At 44.3% G+C, this 19,012-nt stretch overlaps 1 protein-coding gene across 1 annotated transcript in view; it reads right to left on the bottom strand.

The window, feature by feature from the left end:
- The window catches only part of LOC144781259 (phospholipase B1, membrane-associated-like), a 211,649-nt gene that overhangs the window by 168,051 nt on the left and 24,586 nt on the right, over positions 1-19,012 (bottom strand). The window contains exons 2-3 of the mRNA XM_078660002.1: positions 18,930-19,000; positions 13,724-13,814 (exon numbers count right to left, since the gene is read on the bottom strand). Coding sequence (XP_078516128.1) covers positions 13,724-13,814; positions 18,930-19,000 — 162 coding nt within the window. The remainder of the gene's footprint in view (positions 1-13,723; positions 13,815-18,929; positions 19,001-19,012) is intronic.

Genomic DNA, 19,012 nt, shown 5'->3' on the forward strand with positions numbered 1-19,012 from the left:
CATTTTACAACAGTATTGAATGTCATTTGAATTTGCATTTGTTGCCTTTCCTTTTACAGCTAGGCCCCTGATCCGTTGACGTCATAGGTACCCGTGTCGGTGGATGGTAAGTCGGGTACACTGAGTGATAACAGTAGGGAACACACACAATTGGTAGCAGCCCGTGAAGTCGCCCTGTCAATGAATAGTGTGAATTGAAAGTATATGGGCCCTGAAGCCGGAAACGGCGGAATCATTGGCTGGGTGACCTCGCGCGCTCTATCAGTTTTCTGGTAGATCAGAGGATGGTTAGGGACTAGCTAAAGGTTAGGTAGGACTAGTTAGACTAGTTAAGTCGGTAGCTGCTAGTACATTAATGCTGCTATAAGAGCGGCTGTTCCGAGGGGACCGATCACTCTCTTGTGAATACGCTGCTGAAATCAATGAATTGTTTTTTCATTATTATTCTTGTTCTTATATTGTTATATGTATTAATCCATGCATTTGTAAACCGTCTCGTATTGTGTTGTCCGAACTCCCCGGGGAATTGAAAGGGCAAGTGGTGAATAGAATCCATTGTCCTGAGGTCACAGGCTTAAGGAAAGTTAGGTGCAGGTTAGGATAACCGGGAAGCACTAACTAGGGTTTTCTGAATACATGTGTGAATAAATGTCAGTAACGAGGTTCATTGGCAAACTTCCCATAGTGGCGTAACCTAGTAAGGGTCACATCGGAAGAGTAGCAGGTTCCTCGGAGCTAGGGTGAAAGCAGAGGGGTCCGCTGGGAAACCTTAGACTCGGATATATCCCGGAGAAGTGGATGAGTTTAGGGGAATAACAGGTTCACCGATGCTAGAGTGAAGGGTAGGCGGAAGAGATCTACCCGCAGCGCGTGAAAAGTAAATGGAAGTAGTTTACTTGCAGTAAAACAAAGCTATCCTGTCTAGACACTTGAGCACTGTGGCGAATGTGTATTTGTTGTAAAATAACCAAGCACTGAGCACTTTAAAAAGGAAAGAAAGTTTCCGTTACCCTGTGGAGGGAGGGAGTCAGTCGCGAAGCGCCTCTGACGTCACTCCGTGCCGCGCTGGGATTGGTAGAAGCAGCGGGCGGGTAGCGGGGCTGGAATTGTAAAGGAGGGGTGAAGCGCCGGAGCGTGAGAACAGTCTCACGAAGGGGCCGCGCACCCATTGGCCGAAAATATTTGAACGCGTACACCTCATTGGTCGCACGGAATTGCAAGACGCGTTCTGATTGGAAGTGATTTTGTAAACAGAGTTAAGCGTAAAAATTGTATGTGGCACTCGTATTGTCCAGAGACTAGACCGGATCCAAGAAACCAAGGGTTTGAAAGGGATCAGTGGAAAGCTAATAGATACGATATTATGTACGGAGCAAAGAGAAAAATGTCCCTTGTAAGTAGGGTAAAGAATTACTTTAAAACGGACAAACCGATTAAGTCTAGAGAGGGCGTTACTATCCCGCCACCGAATACTCGCGCCTCATTCATGATGTTTGACCGAGGGTACAACACCTGTGTGTGGTTGGAGAATTGGGTAAAGTACACAAAAGATGACGGAATATTGGCTTTTCCGTTAGACGGTACTTTCAATAGTAGGATTTTATTTAATTTGAGAACCCGAATGAATGAATTACATCCCAGACCGAGACTAACGCAGTATGAGGCATTAGAGGAATGGGAAATTGAGGCTTTCGAAAGGGAGAAACCCCGAATGGACAAAGGTCTGACCAAGTGGTATCCAAGGCTGAAACAAGAGACCAGGGATAAGAGGATGAAACAGTGGAGGCAGAGCATGATTGTTGAGGGTCTGTTTCCCATGATGCCAGCAGGTAACCCTTCTGGGGGAGAGAAAAGGACAGAAAAGAGTAAGCATTGGGGGGCCCTTGGGGAGTCGGACGATGAATTGTTAGATGACATCTTTACGAGAAGTCCGCCCCCTTATAATGAGGGAGCCCGACCTTCCAGTGCAGGAGAGAATCCCCAGCGTCCATCTATTAAGGAGGAGGACAGATCCCTATGTAGGGGGGGAGGTGGCCAGGTGTTGCCCTATTTTGAGAACCCCGGACCCGCAGAGGTACGCGATATATATCCTAGAATGTCCGTGAGCTCAGAGGAAAAATATTCCCGTGAAAGAACATTTTTTCCCCGACCTCTGTATGAAAACGAAGAAAAACCAGTAGGTTCAGGAGTGCCCTTTTTGCAACCTCCATATGGGGAAGAGCGCAGGTCATTTGGTGCAGGAACTTTGTTCCCAAACCCAAATTATGGTGGAGGACCAAGTGAAACGCATCCTACTGCCCCGAGTCTTACCCCTCACCTGACCCCACAGATGATACCTGACCGGACATTAGGAAGAGTACTAGATGAAAGGGAGCAAGAGGCCCTAGCTAGACAGAGGACAGAAATAATTCAGAAAATCTCCCAGTTAAACACTAGTCCTGAAGCTTTGACTATTCCGGTAACGATCGGACCAGTAGTCCCGTTGTATGGGAATAGTCAAGGAAATTCGAACCCTCCAGTTATGAACCCGATAATGGCCCCGCCGAGGCAAGAGCCCCTACTGATAGACGATCAGTCCAGTGAGTGCGAGTCTGAAGTTGTGTTCTTGGACCTGCCGAACAAACAGAACGGGAAGGGAGTGCAGAAGAGGCATAACCCTTTTGATGCGAAAGAAATTAAATTAGAATCAGCAACAGGTACTAGGAGTGTTTCTCTGGTAACTCCGGAAGAAATTGAAAGTTGGAGTCGTGATTTAGAAAAACAGGCTCCGCAAACGAAACCTTTAGACCTCTACAAGCTAAGGGTAGAAATAGAGGAATTGATGGCAGGAAATGTGGGGTTAGACAGATTAAACACCTATTCTGAAGAAGAATTGCTGTTTATGTGTAAAAGCCTTACCAGAAGTACCAGGGTGCTTCACGAAAAGCTGACAGACACCGCAGCTAGTATGGGGGTAGATATTTCAAGATCCAAGCCCTTACAAAAGCCTTACAGAGCTGAATTCTCAGACAAGGATTTAGAGAACCTGAATGTGTCAGGGAAGAAGGTGCAGATTAAAGAGCTGCTTGCAGTTTTGCAAAAATAGGGAGACGTGGAAAGGTGGAGAAGCAGATGGGCAAGAAAGAAAGATGAGGCTCGATCCAGACAAGCTACCCCTGAGTTCCCTTTAAGAGAAGTAGACAAGCCTGAAACATTATGCCCCATGCGTGAAGTGCCAGGTGGGAGGTATGTGCACGTTCCATGGTCCAGACAGGATATTGTGTCCTTTACTAATGATTTTCCGAAACTGCGCGAGAAGCCGGTTGAATGGTACCGGCAAGTGGAAAGGTTCGTAAAGGTGCAAAAATGCCTGTGGAAAGACCTGGATGGGTTTTTCGATATTGTGGTCCCGGTCGATCTATGGACCGAGTGTAAAATAGGCATAGGCTGGCCTAGTGAGGAGTACCCGAGGGACTCCGCCACAGGGGAGCCGTCAATTGAAGTGATGAAAAAATATGAACAAGTGATTCAGCATTTGAAAAATAAGGTGCCAGCGAAAGAAACTGATTGGACCAGGATAGATAGAACAACGCAGGAAAGAGAGGAGACAGTGCACTCCTATTATGAAAGGCTGTTGCAGGTGTTTAAAACATACAGTGGTATAGATAACATCGAGATGAAGGATATGACGCATTTCATTTACAGGTTTGTAAACGGGTTAAGGCCTGAAATTTGTCAGTGGATAAAAGATAATAAAATCTGTTGGCATACCAAAAAGGTAGATGAGGTCCTGCGGTACGCAAAGTACTGCGAGGACGAAATGGCAGAAAAGAAAAAGGCTCTCAAGGAGAAGGTGATGTGGGCTCAGGTGAAGCTCGCAGAACAGCAGGAAAAACAGTTGAGTACCATGGTCAAAAATGCTAAGAACGAAGGTCCTGGGGGTGGGGGAGGAAGTAAGCCCCGGCCCAGAATGAGCAGGGAGGAAGCTATGAAGAAATTTCCCTGCCATCAGTGCGGCGAAATTGGACACTGGCGTAACGAGTGTCCTTACTTGCCGGATGATAACCCCAAAACACCTGATTTAACTCCACAGACGCAGAAAGAAAGACCAAGAAAGACTCAACCACAGGTAAAGACAGTGCAGGTGCCCCGCGCACCAAAGCAGGTATACAAGGGAAAACAAGCAGAGGGAGATGAGATAGAAGTCTGGGAAAGCAATGAGAACAGAAATGCAGCAACTTCGCAGTATCTATTAAATGATACCTTCCTTTGTGATGACCAGTACTGACGGGGCCTGAGAGGGGAGGACGAGGAGTGCGTACTTGGCGCCTCCTTGCTGGTAGACCAGTCCGGACCATACATTGAAGGAAAGGTTGACGGAAATGATGTCACCTTTCTGTTGGACACTGGCGCTACCCGTTCTACTGTAAGAACAGTGGACGTTCCAAACCTACCCCTCTCGGGAGAAGCCATCCAAGTAGTGGGTGTATCTAATCAATTGATTAGTACTCCTGTTACCAAGCCCATGGAGATCTCAATTGGAAACTTTAAGGAAATGCATAGATTTGTCGTTTGCGACACCAGTCCAGTGAACTTGCTGGGACGTGATTTGCTGTGCAAAATGAACTGTACCATCTTTTGCACACCAAAGGGTGTTGAAATTCAGACCCCAGATGAAGACGGCATTTATAAAATAATGTTAGTCCGCCCTGACTCGGAAATTAAACGAATGACCATGCAGGATTTACCGAAAGAACTCCAAGAAGCAGTGAAGCCAGAGGTGTGAGACTTTACGGGGAAAGATGTAGGGTTAATGAAAAATGTGGACCCCATACAGATAGCCATCAAGGACAATGCAGTATACCCCAATACTAAACCCTACAGAATGAATGCAGAAGTGAAAGCTGGTGTTACTCTGGAAATACAGAAATTGCTAGAAGGAAACATCATACAGGAAGTAATGAGTAGCCCATGTAACTCCCCGATTATGGGCATTAAAAAGCCTAGTGGTAAGTACAGAGTAGTGCAGGATCTACGAAAAGTCAACAAGATAGTAGTCCCCTGCTGCCCTATTGTCCCGAACCCAGCAGTGATTCTGTATCAGATTCCCTGGGATGCTGAGTGGTTCACTGTGATAGACCTGTGTCATGCATTCTTTTCCATTCCTTTGCATCCAGATAGCAAATTTCTTTTCTCATTTGCCTTCAATGGTCACGTGTATTGCTGGAACAGGGTCCCTCAAGGGTACACAGAGAGCCCCTCTATCTTTAATCAGATCTTGAAAAAATGTTTGGAAACTTTGGTCTTACCTGGGAAATCTGTCTTAGTACAATACATAGACGACCTCTTGGTGGCGTCTAAAAGTCATAGGGATTGTGTGATTGACACCATTGCCTTACTGAATCACCTGTGTGAGAAGGGACATAAAGTGGCCCCTGACAAATTACAGTTCTGTGCAAAATCAGTGAAATATCTGGGGCACCAGATAGAGAAAGGGGTCAGGAAAGTGACATCAGAAAGAGTGAGAATAATACAAAAGATGCAGTTACCCCGTACTCAGAAAGAGATCAGAATGTTCCTGGGAGTGATAGGATACTGCAGACAGTGGATTCTGGGATTTGCAGTCCTAGCTAGGCCCTTGATAAAAATGACCAAGAGAGGAACACCAGATGTTGTAGAGTGGGATGATGAAAGCTTAACAGCCTTCACGAAACTGCGAGATTGTCTGTGTACAGCCCCTGCATTGGGAATGCCAGACTATTCCAAAGAATTTGCCCTATTCTGTGACACTCGTGATAACTGTGCATTATCAGTCCTGACACAAGATCATGGCACAACAAGAAGGCCTGTGGCATATTTCTCTGCCACCCTGGATCCAGTGGCTGCTGGATTACCAGGTTGTCTGAAAGCAGTAGCTGCTACCTGCGCAAGTTTAGAGCAGAGTGAGTCCATTGTCATGGGACATCCGGTAACTGTGTATGTCCCACATGGAGTGGTAATTTTGTTGACCAGAACAAAAACTCAGTATCTCACCCCTAGTCGGCTGACTAAATATGAGAGGATTCTTGTGGGTGCTGCAAATGTAAACATTGTTAGGTGCAGTATTCTGAACCCAGCCACCTTGCTCCCCGACCCAAAGGATATGGAAGGGGGGGTGGATGATGAACATGATTGCATAGACTTAACAGAATTCAACACCAAGCCACGCCCAGACATAAAGGAAACGCCATTGCCTGTGCATGATAAGGAACTATTTGTGGATGGTTCGTGTCTAAGGCATGAACAAGGAGGCCTGAGTGCTGCCTATTCGGTAGTCTCCTTAGAGAAAATTGAAGAAGCCGGTTACCTATATCACATAAAGTCTGCACAAGTAGCCGAATTGATTGCTATGATAAAAGCTTGCCAAATTGGGAAGAACTTACGCATAACAGTGTATACTGACAGTCAGTACTGTTATGGGGTTGTGCATGACTTTGGCCAATTGTGGCTACAGAGGGAGTTCCTGACGTCATCAGGTACCCCTATTCGAAATGGAAAAGTTGTTCAGGACCTTTTAGAGGCAATCCAGTTACCAAAGGAACTGGCAGTGGTAAAATGTGCTGCTCATAAGAAGAGCATGGACAAGGTATCACTGGGAAACGATTATGCTGATCGAGTGGCCCAATGGTGCGCAAGAGATCGGTATATCGTAAATCCAAAACGAGGGGGGCCAGGAACCAGCTGCCAACTTCAGGTGTTTGAAGAAGTTCCTACATGGGATGAAGTGAAAGAGTGGCAGCAGGCGGCACCTTGGCAAGAAAGAGAGAAGTGGAAGGACGATGGGTGTAGACCAAGACGTGTGGATGGTGTCATTTTAGGTCCAACTGGTATGCCTGTGTTGCCTAGACACCTACTTAGCACAATGGCGAGGTTGATACATGAAGGATCACACATTGGTAGGGATGCCATGATTCTAGTGTTCCAACAGACTTGGTACAGTAAAAAGTTCAGGAAAGTAGCAGAGTCTCTCTGCCAGAGGTGCCTGTCATGTCAAAAGATGAACCCAGGGAAGAGGACTGTGGTGGAACTGGGAAAAATTGGGAGGTCCGGGGGTCCCTTTGTAAGGATACAGGTTGATTTCATCACCATGCCCCGTTGTGAAGGGAAACGATATGTCCTTGTCATGGTCTGTTTATTTTCAAAGTGGGTGGAAGCTTTCCCTACTCCCCAAAATGACGCAAAAACAGTAGCTAAGTGTTTATTAAAAGAACTGATACCTAGGTTTGGGGTTCCAGTCACTATTGAATCAGATCAAGGCTCACATTTTCAGAATGCAGTGATCGACGAACTCTGTAAGGCCTTTGGAATTTCACAAAAGCTTCACTGTGCCTACCGTCCAGAGGCTTCTGGAGTAGTGGAACAAATAAATGGAACTATCAAAAACAGACTAGCAAAACTGTGTGATGCAACTAAACTGACCTGGGTAAAGGCCCTACCCTTGGTCCTGATGGGACTCAGAAGTGTTCCTGATCGCAAAACAGGCCTAAGTCCCCATGAAATCATTATGGGAAGAGTGATGAGACAAGCATGGGTGCCTGGAAGCAAACTGTTGAGTATTACTGATGATTTGGTGCTTGAATACTGCAAGAGATTGGGTGACCAAGTGCGTTCTATCTCTCGCCAGATCGGAGAAGACGCCATCCTCAATCCAACGACTCCTCTCCACAAACTGGTCCCGGGGGACTGGGTGAAGATAAAGAAGCATACTCGGAAGAGCTGCCTGGAGCCAAGGTGGGGAGAAAAACGTCAGGTGATCCTGGTAACTACCACAGCAGTAAAGTGTGCAGGAGTTCCACGCTGGGTACACGCCAGCCACACCCAGAAGGTACCACCAGACGAGGTGCCTGAAGCAGAAGGACGTCCAGCAGAGGACTCTGCAGGAGCCAGACCGGAAGTAGCTGACGACGTACAGCCCAGTACCAGTCGAGCTGCAGAATCAGCAGACGTTGGCCCAAGAATAGTTGACAGCGAACTACCAAGAGCCCAGCCTGCTGAAGGGGTCCAAGGAGCTGAGCCGGAAGTAGCTGAAGACGAGCTGCCAAGCATATGGCCAGAGGAGTGGATTCCCTTGATTGATCTCACTGAAGACCCCATTCGAACAAGTGAGAGACTTTGGGAAGGTAGAGAGTGGACTAGAGAGGAAAAGCAAGGCACAGGCGAAGAACCTCAGAATCTTGAGATTCACATCAAAACTGAGGAAGGAGAAGGTCAGACAGGGACAGAGCACGTGGTTGATACAGAACAAGTGAATGCTGCAGAGCCGGTGCCCGATACTGAACAAGTGAAGGATCCTGAACAAGAGGGGAATACAGAACAAGTGATTGATACTCCTCCACTGACACCTGATATCGGGAAGGGACAGACTAGACATAGTGTAATAGTTCGAGCAGAAGAAAGTCCAGAGATCGAAGTGCTTGAACAGGATCAGATAGAATTAGAAGAACGTGTTCAGGAAACAGAGTCAGAGACACTTGAAGAGCAAACACACAATTTACCTGAACAAGGCCAGATTAGTACCCAGGCAGAAGAAACAGATGCTAGCCCTGGAATTAGTCAGATAGAAGAAGAAGAAACTGAGACAGAATTGCCAACAGTTAATGAGAACAAAAGGGCAAGAGAAGGGAACGAAGTTCAAGTACCAACAAAAAGACTTAAGAAAAGAAAGCATCTTGAGCCTAGATACATAAAGAAATTAAGACTGAGAATAAAAACAGTAGAAGAAAAACGTGCAGAAGAAAGGAGAAGTGCTCGCATAGCAGAACAACCAGAAGACACTTCCAAAAGAAGGAGTGATCGGATAAAGAGACAAAACAAAAAGTACAAGTCACCTGAATGGACACTTGTGTTAGAAGAACTTGAAGATCTCGATATCACTGACGTAAGCGACGGAGAGCCCGTCCCTGAGTACTCTGACGAAGAGGAAGAAGAGCCACCGTGATACTTGTGTAGAGACACAAAGAGGGGTTGAGAAACTTCTTCTGAAGCCAAAATGTCTGATTCAAACGTGAATGGTAGACCTAGTCGCAGCGGTTGCAAAACTTGCTGCAAGGTTTGTGTCTGTAGTATAGTTGTCCTGATATTACTCTGGATAGGACTAACAATTTTCATTCCCTTTGCTGTAAGCAAAGATACTAATATTGTCCCTACTGAAATTGTAAATACTGACAGTGAAGAGCTGACAACACAGAGTATAGCTAGACATGAGAGAGCACTGAGACAAACAAAACAAAACTTAGAAGCATCAGATGAGGGAGAACTACATTATCATGGAATTAAAAACAGGACACGCTTAAATGTTTTCGCAAACTTATTAATACACTATGTAGAGACTATGGAAATTGAAGATTGCTATGTCTGCATGAAGCTACCTACTTCTGTAGCTGAAGGCGTGACATACCATCACTTACCGCTGACATACGGAATCTCCTGTAGCATTTTAGCTAGTTTATTTTACAAAAGAGGACCGTTAAAGTACTATTACTCTAATAATGACGTGATCTTCTCTGAGCTTCCTATACGTGGGAACTTGAATCCTGTACATACAAAAAGTGACGTAATACGATACATGGGAGACTATTTCCTGACTATTGGTGATATTGACATAGGTGAAGCACACAGAGATAACTTGACTTGTTCTTTGCGTGAGCAGGAAAAGATGTTCCTGAACATGGCAGAGAAAAGGAGAATTAAAATACAAAAGAAAGCAAATGACGAATGTCAGAAAAGACCAAGGTGGGCAGAGAACATGGAAGGCACCTCAACTGGTGGGGCGGGTCCTGCTCTGTTGCTGGATTTTGAAAAGAAAGGCAAGTTATGTCTTCACCGCGAGAAGACTAGCTATTATAATAACATTTTCATTGGTTCCAGTGAATGCGAACATAATTACAAGGTAATTGGAGGTTGGGGTTTCAAAAATGGGTCAGAGCCTGTGTTTCCTGGAATTTATTATATTTGTGGGGACAAGGCTTATTTCAAATTGCTGGATCACTGGTATGGAAGCTGCTATTTTGGCATTGTCTTCCCGAAAATATACCATGTGAATGGAGTTGCTGGAAGCAGTGAAAATACTAATGGCTTAGTGCGTAGTAAAAGAGAAAGTATAGGTGAAATAATGGGTAGTATTTTCAGTGCACTGATACCTGGAGTGGGAGTGGTTCTGAACACTCACAGAATTTGCAAATTGTCCACTATAGTGGATGTGTTGTCGACTGAGACAGCTCATGGATTTCTGCTGGTCAATACCGAAATGGTTGCGATCAGATCAATGGTTTTGCAGAATCGACTTGCTCTTGATACCTTATTGGCAAAAGAGGGCGGAGTCTGCCGGATGTTGAAGGCGCAACATTGTTGCACTTATATTCCGAACAAAAGTGTGCAGCTCAAAAGATATGTGAGAAACATTACTAATTTGGCAAAGGAACTCAGACCACTCGAGGTTGATAGTGCCTGGAAGAGACTGGTAGATGGTCTCTCAAATGTAGGTCATTGGTTCGCTAGTATAGGTAAAGGCTTATTGTTTAAGGTACTGATGCCAATTGGAATTATAGGTCTCATCCTATTTTTCATATTTGTCTGTTGCAAATGCCGTAAACACACCAGAAAGCATGAAGTGAATGCAAGAGGGGTGAAACGAAGTGTGGATGAGCTCGAATTGGAGGAAGTGAATAATCAGATCTATAAAAAGGTGAAGAATTCTCACCCTACCAAAACTGAAAGGGAAAAACTGGAGAAATTGCTGGAAGAGATAGAGTTGTACAAAGTGTGAAAGAAAGTTGGCATCTGGTTCCATTAAAATGTTGTGATGATAGTAAATATCATCAAAGAGGGGATTGATGAAGCAAAGCTTCGCATATTTTGCGACTTGCTGTATTCATGAACCTCGTTTATGTGTAACAAGGGAATATTTGTATGTCTTACTAACGTTTATATTTAGTTTAAGCAAAGTTTATGAAGCTTGCCTATGTGTATTCCTAATGCATTTAATCCATGTCCGTAAAATATGGCCGCTGCTTGTATTTAGTTACTGCACATGCGTCAGTCACACTCACGTGTCCTGACGTGTCTGCAGAGTTGGAGGGAAATTTATGCGCATGCGTAATACATAGCTTTGCCAGTAACGTGGTACTGCTCGTGCCACTGCTCTTGTGCCTGTTATATGTAGCTAACATTTAGACTGCATAAGTATATTTTATAGTATAGTGATAAGTTGAAAGTACAAAACCAAATGATGTGTTTTCATAATGTTATTTTTATGTATTAATTTGTTTTCGCTTGCTTTTCATGTACCGCGGGAAATGGGGGTCTGTCTATACCGAAAGCCATCTTGGAGGTCCCTTCTGCGCATGTGCGACTTTTCGGGGACCTGACAACCTTGGCTGATGGAACTTAGCCAGCTGGCAGTGATGGGCAAGATGCTCCTGAGAACTGACCTGCGAACTCGGCTGAGCGGAGTCACATGTCCCTGTTCAGCTACATTGTACAATTGTCATTGTATTTCTTTGCAGTTTCTCATGGGAACCCCAATCTCGCTAGGCGGTACCCAGATATGTAAATGAAGCATCCAAATAGTGTGTTATGATTGGTGTATTACCCAAATCCTACCTTAGGACCAATTGAAATTGGGGATTCTGACACTTTGCAACATTTGGGGGGTGGTACCCTGTCCCAAAACAGTATATCTACCCTGGGTTCACCTAGGGAAATTGTCCGACTTGTCTGGTTTAGCTGACCTGTCACTGACCCATCGTACTCAATAGGTGACTGAAGATACAGAGCGCTGCGGAGCACTCTGTCTGAAATTGACCATAGACTAAGATTCTACTGAACCTTAAAGTGCTGGTGAAGCACTTTGCTGGGAGTTCGCTGACCCAATCGGGGTCTTGATCGATAGCTGCAGAGAGGGTGGAGCGCAGGCGTTGCTTCCAAACTGCGGGTGCGGTCCTGTCCTGAGCGGTCCTGTCCTGAGGGTTTGCTGTCCTGTCCTGAGGGTTTGCTGTCCTGTCCTGAGGTCCTGTCCTGATTCCTAATCTGAGGGTATCCTGTCCTGTCCTGGGTGTCCATTCTGCACCTGCTGTCCTTTGAGGGGTATCCTTCCTTGAGGGTTTCCTGTCCTTAAACTGACCCGTGGCCAGGGTTTGGTTTCCACACCAGTCTAGGTAAATACTGCTCTAAGTTCTTTAAACTTGCACCTTTCTATTTTCTGTCTTTGCTTTAATAAAGTGACATCTTGCACATGTTGATTTTCCATGCTTTTGCCGCAAACTATTGAATCTTAAAGTCAATTGCATATTTTCTTAAATTGTTCCTATGCTATCCTACCTTTTAGAAATCATATTTTGCATTGCAGTTTGTCATTTTCTGATATGGTCTAGAACAGCCTTACTTAAATTTTCTAAAGAGTTTTTGCCTTGAATGCATAGCATATTTCCCTTGCCTTTCATATTTGCATTTGAATGATTACCCTGACTTTATTTCTCTATAGTTATGTACTTTTCATTATCTTGGTTATTGATTGCCTTATTCTTGTAAGTTTGATGCTTGATGAAAACGAACTTTAGATAAATATTTTAAAACTTCCAGTTGTCCGTGGTCATTTTACAACAGTATTGAATGTCATTTGAATTTGCATTTGTTGCCTTTCCTTTTACAGCTAGGCCCCTGATCCGTTGACGTCATAGGTACCCGTGTCGGTGGATGGTAAGTCGGGTACACTGAGTGATAACAGTAGGGAACACACACAATTGGTAGCAGCCCGTGAAGTCGCCCTGTCAATGAATAGTGTGAATTGAAAGTATATGGGCCCTGAAGCCGGAAACGGCGGAATCATTGGCTGGGTGACCTCGCGCGCTCTATCAGAAGCACACTGATCCAGAGGAAGATTTACTAATAATGAAGCCTTAATTGCCTGTAGAACTAGGTCAGAATCTTTCACCGGAAGTTTGCCGGTTTGTCAACTTACTACAGAGCAGTTTGGAGGAAAAAAAGTTTTGCACAAGAAAAGCTTTTACACTCGCATTTTTCTGCTAAAATGCTTTTGCAGAACTTACTGGAACACATGTATTTTTAAAAGAGATTTCTTCAACAATTTGCTTTTTAAACTTTACTTACTGTGTAAAGTTCATATAAATGGCAAAGTAAAAAAAAACTATCACAAATTTCCAGTGGAAGAACCTTTGAATCTTTCACTCCCCTGCTAATAACTTTAGCACATTTATTGCTGAATCATCTCGGCTGCTCCTATGCACTCGATAAACATTCAATTATCTTACTAGACAGGTACCTCTGCAAATATATTTTTAATTTCCAGTGATGTCCTGACAAATTAGATATTCTTTCTACATCAACAGCAAATGTAAAGCTATTCGAGGAATGCTCACATGAATCACTTTTTAACCTGAACAGCTTTCAGAGGTCCCCCAAAATACAGCAGTCGTTTCATATTGATTCTCTTTGGCGATAATATGCTGATGGCGAGAGCCTTTCCAGCAGACCTTTGCTCCTCTTCTTCAAATTGGTAAAAAATGATGCCATGGAGTCCATAAAATTAGTGATACACTAATTACATCTCATTGTTTGATCCACACAGCATTGACAAATAAGGCATTCCTTTTATAATATTCATAGTTTGGGAAATGACTCAAGGGATGGCACGTCAAACCAGTCACTAACTATTCCACTTCACCTTCACCCAGAAGGAGGAACACACCTGAAGTGGGGACCACCGGGGAGGGAGCCATGTCAGGGCAGACAAATGGGGGATGCAGCTTAGCGTGGCTTCCAGCTTTTTCAGGAAATTCCTGCAGTGGTAAAAACAGACATTTCATTTTCAGTGAGCCTTTGATGTTTCTTTGAATAAAAAAAAATCGAATCTGTATCCCCGCGAGGTATCAATTTTGTGCTGTCCATAATTTTAGTTTGTCTACATATTTCACTGCCACCTTATGCCGTTTATTCTACTAAATTAAACAGGGCTGGTGTAGGCCAGATGAAACACGTACGTAAGTATGCATATTACAAGTGTTACAATAGCTAAGGGAACTTTAATGGGATATATGAGTTGAGGGTTACTGTGCCTTAATTCTGGCTTTGCTACTACACCCATGGCCCGACATTATTTCCAAAAATGTGCTTTCTGCAAAGCCAGTGGATGGGAATAAACACAAATTTCTCTAAAAAGCCGAGTACAAATGAGCTCCAGGGTAAAATCAAGACTATTGAGGAGCACTGCTCTAGAGCTATTTCTGAACTGAAACTAATTCTAAAAACTTATCTTCCGGGTCGCTAGGATCAGACCTGTAATGATCTGGTTTAACTATGCGAGCTCGGGTATTGTGGCACTTTGTGCGTGAGTGTTATTTTCAAAATTATGTTGTTGAAGATGGTTTATTAACAGTCAATAGATCTTTTATATCTTTATGAGCCCTTTCTTAGAACATGCCCATAAGATCCATAAAGACATATCGAGCTGAGAGCAGCAGAGCGCTCGCCCGGACTGGACTTCCGCACACCTTAGTGAGCCCAACAGAAAACGACCTTCTCTTAGGGACCTTTGATCTTGCTTTGCTCTTACTGCTGCCTCTTAAGGAGCAAGCACAAAAAAACCCATCGCAGGGCCTGCATTGGTGCAAAGGCGCACTGAAGAGTTTGTCGTGAAATAGGCACCATCAAATTAGCACAAAAATGTTGACAGCTGCAGACCTCATAACAGTGAAACTAGCTGATCTGTCCATGGCTTGGTGATACCGAGTATTGAGTGTTATCATTCAGACAGGTCACTGCAGTAAATGTTCACACAGTAAGGGCCAGATGTACGGCACGCAAAATAGCGCCTCGAAAATTGCGAGTCGCAAAACACTAGCAATTTGCGAGGCCCTACTTTGCGCGTTGTACATCTGGCCCTTAGCAATTCCCAATAGGGTCGTAAATTGGGAATGAAAGGCCCTCCCGGGGATGGTTTCCTGCTGGGCTCAGCAGACAACCATGGCTGGGATTGCTTTTAAATAAAGCAGCTTTTTTTTTTTTTTTAAATGCAGCCCATTTTCCTTAAAGGAAAACGGGATGCATTTTTTAAAAAAGATGAAACGTTTTCGTTTCATTTTTTAAGGGCAGGTAGTGGTTCCTGGGACCACTGTCTGCCCTTAAAAAATATTTTTGGAGCCAGTCACAAAGGGGGGACCCCTTCCCATTTACGACTTCATTACCACCCTCTTGAAGATGGCGGTGATTTGCGAGTGTTTTGCGACTGCAATTGCAGTCACAAAACATTCATACATGGCTCTGTGGTTACTAACGCCCCTTCCTTATAGCGAGAGTCGCAATACACTATTTTGCAAGTCGCAAATTATTTGCGACTCGCAGTATAGTGTGAGTACATGGCCCAGACTAAAACCGCATGCACAAACGGGTCGCAAACCCAATTGCGCATGCAATTTTACGTCGTACATCTGGCCCTAAATGACCAGCTGGCAATTAAATATGTGAAATGCACTCAGAAGCTCGCTGAAATATTACCACAACTGTATGTTATCAACAATGGTGTAATGCACGGCCCTATAGCCGTATGTAATATATAGATGTGGGGGCATAGACTGGAGGGGAGCCCTCAAGCATCCATGCAATACCAGGACGATCCAGCAAAATGAAGAACAGAAACTGCTGCTCCCTGTAGAGAGCCTGCCATGTGAGAGGTGTTTGGAAGTTTGCTGAAAGGAACACCGTTGCACCATTTATTTATTTATTGTTGCAATATAGAAAATCCCAGGAAAAAGGCGCCCATGTGACTCTGTCGCTTCACACGTGAGGAAGAGTAAGAACAGAGAGATATAGAAGTAATGAACCAACTGGGAAAGAGAAATAGCAAGGGGAGAGGACGCTACAAAGAGTCCAGAGAGAGTTAGAGAGACACAAACTAGAAAGAGCTAAGGGAGTAAGAGAGGGAGATAAAGAGTGGATGCAAGGTTATAAAGTGAAAGTTGAGCAAAGTAGCTGAATGTGAGCAATGGAGAGAGAAAGGAGAACAAAGAGGGAGATACCAGACAGAGAGAGCCAGATAGAAAGACTATCAGGTTATAAACACAGTTGAACAACAGACAAGTAAAGAGAACAAGCATTTGCAATGCAATCGGTCTCGCCTTTGGGACCTATATGTAGACCTTATATGTATTTAGCTATGCAGCACATTAGCCTGGGTGCTGAAACATATACTGTTCTTTAATATGGAGGGAAAGTAAGCACAAAACTGCATGACACGCCAGGAATGGGAACACATGGAGAGAAATATTGGCTTGCAGCTGGAAATGGTTTAGTCCAAAGCTCTGTTTTTAATATAAAAGCAGGGCCTTCGTGGTCATATCACTGAAAATACAAGATTTGGAAAAAATATTATTGTCGATGGGTGCTCGTGGAAGACAATTTCTATGGGCTGGAATCTAGAGAATGCTAAAGGAATCTGTCCGACAGAACACAATGTGTCCAGTTGGACTCGGTGGATAAGGGCGTTCCTCAAGGCTCCATATTGAGCTTACGTTATTCCCGGGACCAGGGTTCAATTCCCGACGCGGCAGGGTCTTGAGCCCAAATGTCCACGGACTTGATAATTCTCGCTTCGGTGCCTACTCGAATCACGGGTTCACACCATGCAACTCTGGGCAGTAGCTTGCTTAATCTCCACTACGGCCCCCCGCGGCGGGATGCCTGGCTTTCACCTTGGGGATGCCCAGTACGGGTTATCTCACAGGGAAAAAGCCAGGACGGGTTCCCAAAGCAAGCGCCTTGAGACCTTGCGGTGAAAAGGCGCTATATAAGAACCTTTGACATTGACATTGACATTGACATATCCTACGCTGATGATATGCAGCTGATTGTACACATAGAAAACGACCCTGCAGTGACAAAAGCTAAGTTTATAAACTGTATGACGGGCATAGCAAGTTGGATGAGGAAGAACTTCCTGCAACTTAACTCTTCCAAAACTGAGATACTGCTGTTTGGCAATGCAGAAAAATTGTGGACCTCTTACTGGTGGCCACCAGAACTTGGAGAAGCACCTTCCCCAAGAGGATGGGCGAAGAACCTAGGTTTAAGAATTGACAATAAGCTTTCGATGGAAGAGCTGGTGAAATCTCTTACAGGCACCTGTTTCGGGACCATGCAAATGCTTAGAAAAATCTTCAGCTGGATCCCGCTACACGCTAGAAAGGCCCTCATCCAGTCGCTCCTAATCAGTTGCCTTGGCTATGGAAATGCGTTGCTGGGAGGAATTAGGGAAGACCTGTTATCCAGACTGCAGGTTGTGCAGAATACAGCAGCGCGTCTTGCCCTTAATAAACCAGCACAAACCCCATCCCTACCTCTCCTACGTCAACTTCATTGGCTTCCTGTTAGGAAACAAGCCCTCTTTAAGCTGCTTTGCATCGTCTTCAAGTCCCTGCATGGAGTGGGACTGGCCTATCTGACTAACAAAATTGAACGCTATCAACCTGTACGACATCTTTGATCCAGTAATCGTAGCTTGCTCCTTAGCCAGAGGATCAGGAAAGCCAAAATGGGTGGCTGTGCCTTCTCTTATTTGGCCCTCAAGCATTGGAACGAGCTCCCTGAACAAATTCGCGCCTGCCCCAACTTACCACAATTTATGAAAATGCTCAAGACATGGTTATTTTAAATGAGTTTGCTCCACATTGGGATGAATTGTGCGCCATACAAATGAGTCTAATAATAATAATAATAATAATAGGATTCTGGTATTTTACTAACCTCTGCTGGTCGTTTTCTATCAAGAAATTTAAATAGAGGCAGTTGCCAGAAAAATTAAAAAAAGAAAGTTCCTGAGCAGAAAGCAATTCTGGTATTTTAATGTTCTCTGCTGGTCATTTTCTATCCAAAGACAGTTAAATAGAGGTAGTCGAAAAGATAAATAAAGTCCATAGGAGGAAGGAGACAAGTCCTAGGGCTGATCTCCAGAGCCCACAAAGTACATACACATATAAGTGTATACTAAAGTATATACTAAAATATATACAAGAGGTTTTGAATGCTCGACTTAAAAAAAGAGACAGGAGAAAGCAAGAGAGAGAGAGGGCGAGTGAGAGGGTATAAAGAGACAGGTGGGACAATGAGAGAGAGAGAGAGCAAGTGAACAAGTGCATATTGAAATGCAAATACAGCACTCCGGTCCTGATTGTGAGTGCCCCTCAGGTGAATTTGGTATTTATTACACCTGATAAAGTCCAACATCCCTGGGTTTGGAATTAATCAAGTGGAATTAATAGTGGCCAAATAGCACCTACTCAGATTTGTCCCCAGTCCTGGGGAATAAATGACACAAAAAAACTTCTTGTCTTCTTGTCTCCGGATTTACCAGTTCTACCCACGCCCATACCCCCACACACACACACTTAAACCAGTCTCTGTGAAGCTTTGCATAGGTAGGATGTGAGGGACCAGACCGGTTGAGATATGGTGTGCTGCCCCTTCATTGTACTTTACAGGTGGGCCCCCTAAGGTTTTATTACCCCACTGGTTATCATCGAGCAACAACAGCATCTTTCGATTGATAAACCATCAAATATTAAAACCCTTCTGGTTGTGTTGATAACCTATTGTAATTCTATTGATTGCCTAACCAGAGTTGCCAGAGAAACAGCCGTAAATCACAAGTGACACGTCCATGGGGCATAAAACGGTGCCATAAATATTCAAGGCTGAAAAAAATGATTCTGTGTCATAGATTTACATACCCAAATGAAAAGTGGGCACCAATTTCACAAAGACACGAATTTACACACACACATCCATGGAAGCTTAGCATAGCGCCTGGATCCACGCACTCAATTACATTCATTGTCACACTCTATCTCATGCTCGCTCTTTCTTGTTCCCTTTCTCTCAGTCATAGACTTTCCATACAGTACCTGGTATCCGTACAAGGACATGTGCTCCTGGATGCCTTGCATGTAGTTTTCCCACCATTCCCCATTTGATCCTGAAAAATGAG

Source organism: Lissotriton helveticus, chromosome 9, assembly GCF_964261635.1.
Source record: "Lissotriton helveticus chromosome 9, aLisHel1.1, whole genome shotgun sequence".
NCBI classification, from domain to species: domain Eukaryota; kingdom Metazoa; phylum Chordata; class Amphibia; order Caudata; family Salamandridae; genus Lissotriton; species Lissotriton helveticus.